Here is a 2284-nt window from a genome sequence, read left to right as displayed (position 1 = left end):
GGGGTTTTTTTTTTTTTTTTTTTTTTAGCCATGTCTAGAGGGTGGGGCCACTGTACCGAAGGCCCCTTTCCTCTCCCCACCCCGGTGGAGGGGCTTCAATTCACCCACCCCACCCTTCAGCACCAGCTGGAGAGTCCCATGAATGAGCTCCCACTGCTGCCTTCCCCCCTCCTATTCTGAAAACAGCAAGCACTGGCAGACAGTCCTGAGCACTGCTATGGGAACCTGGCTACAGGCTCCCAACCCACAGCTGGATTTCCCTCCCCCTGGAACCAACAATGAATTTCTGTTCAGTCTGGGGTAACAGAACTCAAAACACTTTGCAGAAAACCTTCTGAGTCACAGCTGGGAGCTGCACTTCTGTCTGCACCCCTACTTATCCTCCAGCTGCTTTGCCCAGCACCACCAGTGCAGCCTTACCTCCTCAGCTGCTGGCCCTGCCATGCCCCATACTAGAACTGAAGTTGCCATCGCACCATGGGGCATGCAGCAGCAGCTCTCTAGCAGGGCAGGCAGCGAAAGCCAGAACTACCACCACTGCTGTGTACTGCACACCCTGTCCCAGAGCTGGAGCTGCAACATGCCCCAGGCTGGATCTGGCCTACAAGGAGCCCCAGGGTCCTGATCTGGCCTAGGGCATGACATGAATTGGACACCTGTCTTAAACCAATGCTTTAATCATAAAGCCACTCCTAAATATGGTAAGTCTTTAAGTTCATTTAATCATTTAAAGAACTTATATTTTGTATTAACTTTTCTTATCCTGCTTGTGCAACTGCTCATCATTACATATGCTCTCCTCTGCAAATATGTTTTGTAGCAACAAAGATCAGACAATCCTACCTGAACTCACCACGATAAAGCTTCTGTAGAGCATCTGGAAAGGAATGCGTATAACGCACAGGTAAACACAAGTGACCCTCAGACCTAAAAGTGGAAAAAGGACATAACAGTTAAGTGTGATGGCCTAACCATTGAGAACTGGCTCTTTTTATTGCTTCAAACAAAGTTAAATTTTTCCATCTCTTAAAACTGGTTGTGTTCTCTCTCATTATGAGACCAAGCATGAGAACAGTTCAGAGGCATTATTCGCTGTCAGCAAATGGCTCAGATTCAGCCATCTGAATAAAGGCCATATAAAAAGGGGAAAAAAAACAGAATAAAATGAAACTAAATGGATCAATTTTGTATACCTAACAAGCCATCATAACAGCGAGTCTGGCAGAATGATGGACCTGCCCTCATCTCTGAAACAGGTCTGGACAGAGATGCACTGGACGGAGCATGGGGGAAATTTGCACTACCTTTATACATTTATTCTGCTGCTGTCAAACTAGATATCAAGCTACTATACCCAAAAACATTGAAAATATGAATAGCTCATCAGTGTTGTATGATACATTTAAGAGTGCATAAAGCTGACAGTAAAACCACTAAAGCTCAGCCCTAGAGCAATACTGCTGAGCTGGCTGGCTTCCAGAAATATGCCTAGTCACTGGAATCAGACAATCCTTCCCAACTGTGCTTACTCCACCAGTGGTGTTGTAAAAAGTTATATAGGAACCAACTTGCCTCCCATTACAATAACTAACAAGTAGCTTAATTTCAACCTCCCAGATGGACAGACTCTCTCATCTACAGACTAAGTGACAAAGGTGACAGGAAGCTTGGGTCTAAGTCAAAAAAACTGAGCCTCGACACCCTCAGCAAATCAATTTTCTTATTTCACATTAGATATTTGCCATCTTAAGGTAGCTATTTTGCACCCTAACATTCTATACTATTTAGGGATGCACATAAAGAATTTTTTGGTCAATACTGATAGCCAATTATTAGCCAGCCACGACTGGCTGATACCAACACAATTGCCAATATGCAGCCTCACAGCTTGGAGCGCAGTGTCTGGCTGGTAAGTCTGTGGGGAGGGGAAGGGCATGGGGGTGCTGATCAAGACCCCCCACAGGGAGGGAGTAGGGCTGGGGCAAGGGCAGGTGCTGCCCAACTGGGGCAGGGTGCGGGATGGAGCTGTAGGCGGCTTGTCCAGGGGAATGGAGGGGCAAGTTGGCTCTCCACCACTGCAGGCAACCCCATGGGAGGCATGTGCCCCTGCATTTGTGTGTGGAGTGAGGGTGGGCTACCTGTTGCAGGCTCAGGGTTGGAGGCTGCACCAGCCTCTTTCCAGCAGGGGGCTGGGCCAGGGCAGTGCTCAGGGATGGCAGGTGGGAGTGAACCAGCAGCAGCAGCAGCAGCAGCAGCAGCAGCAGCAGCAGCAGCAGCTCGGGGG

At 48.3% G+C, this 2284-nt stretch overlaps 1 protein-coding gene across 4 annotated transcripts in view; it reads right to left on the bottom strand.

Annotated features, from left to right (window-relative positions):
* NADK2 (NAD kinase 2, mitochondrial) overlaps window positions 1-2284 on the bottom strand; it is a 53063-nt gene that overhangs the window by 39618 nt on the left and 11161 nt on the right. For all 4 annotated transcript variants that reach the window (XR_002097459.1, XM_019517962.1, XM_019517963.1 and 1 more), the window contains exon 3: window positions 844-927. Coding sequence is in view for 3 of the 4 variants with exons in the window: in XM_019517962.1 (XP_019373507.1) it covers window positions 844-927 (84 nt within the window). In the remaining variant the exon portion in view is untranslated. The remainder of the gene's footprint in view (window positions 1-843; window positions 928-2284) is intronic.

This window comes from Gavialis gangeticus, unplaced genomic scaffold (genome assembly GCF_001723915.1).
Source record: "Gavialis gangeticus isolate Ggan-Ray unplaced genomic scaffold, GavGan_comp1, whole genome shotgun sequence".
NCBI lineage: Eukaryota > Metazoa > Chordata > Crocodylia > Gavialidae > Gavialis > Gavialis gangeticus.
Note: the sequence above shows the minus strand (reverse complement) of the source record. Positions and strands in the feature narration are given on the sequence as shown.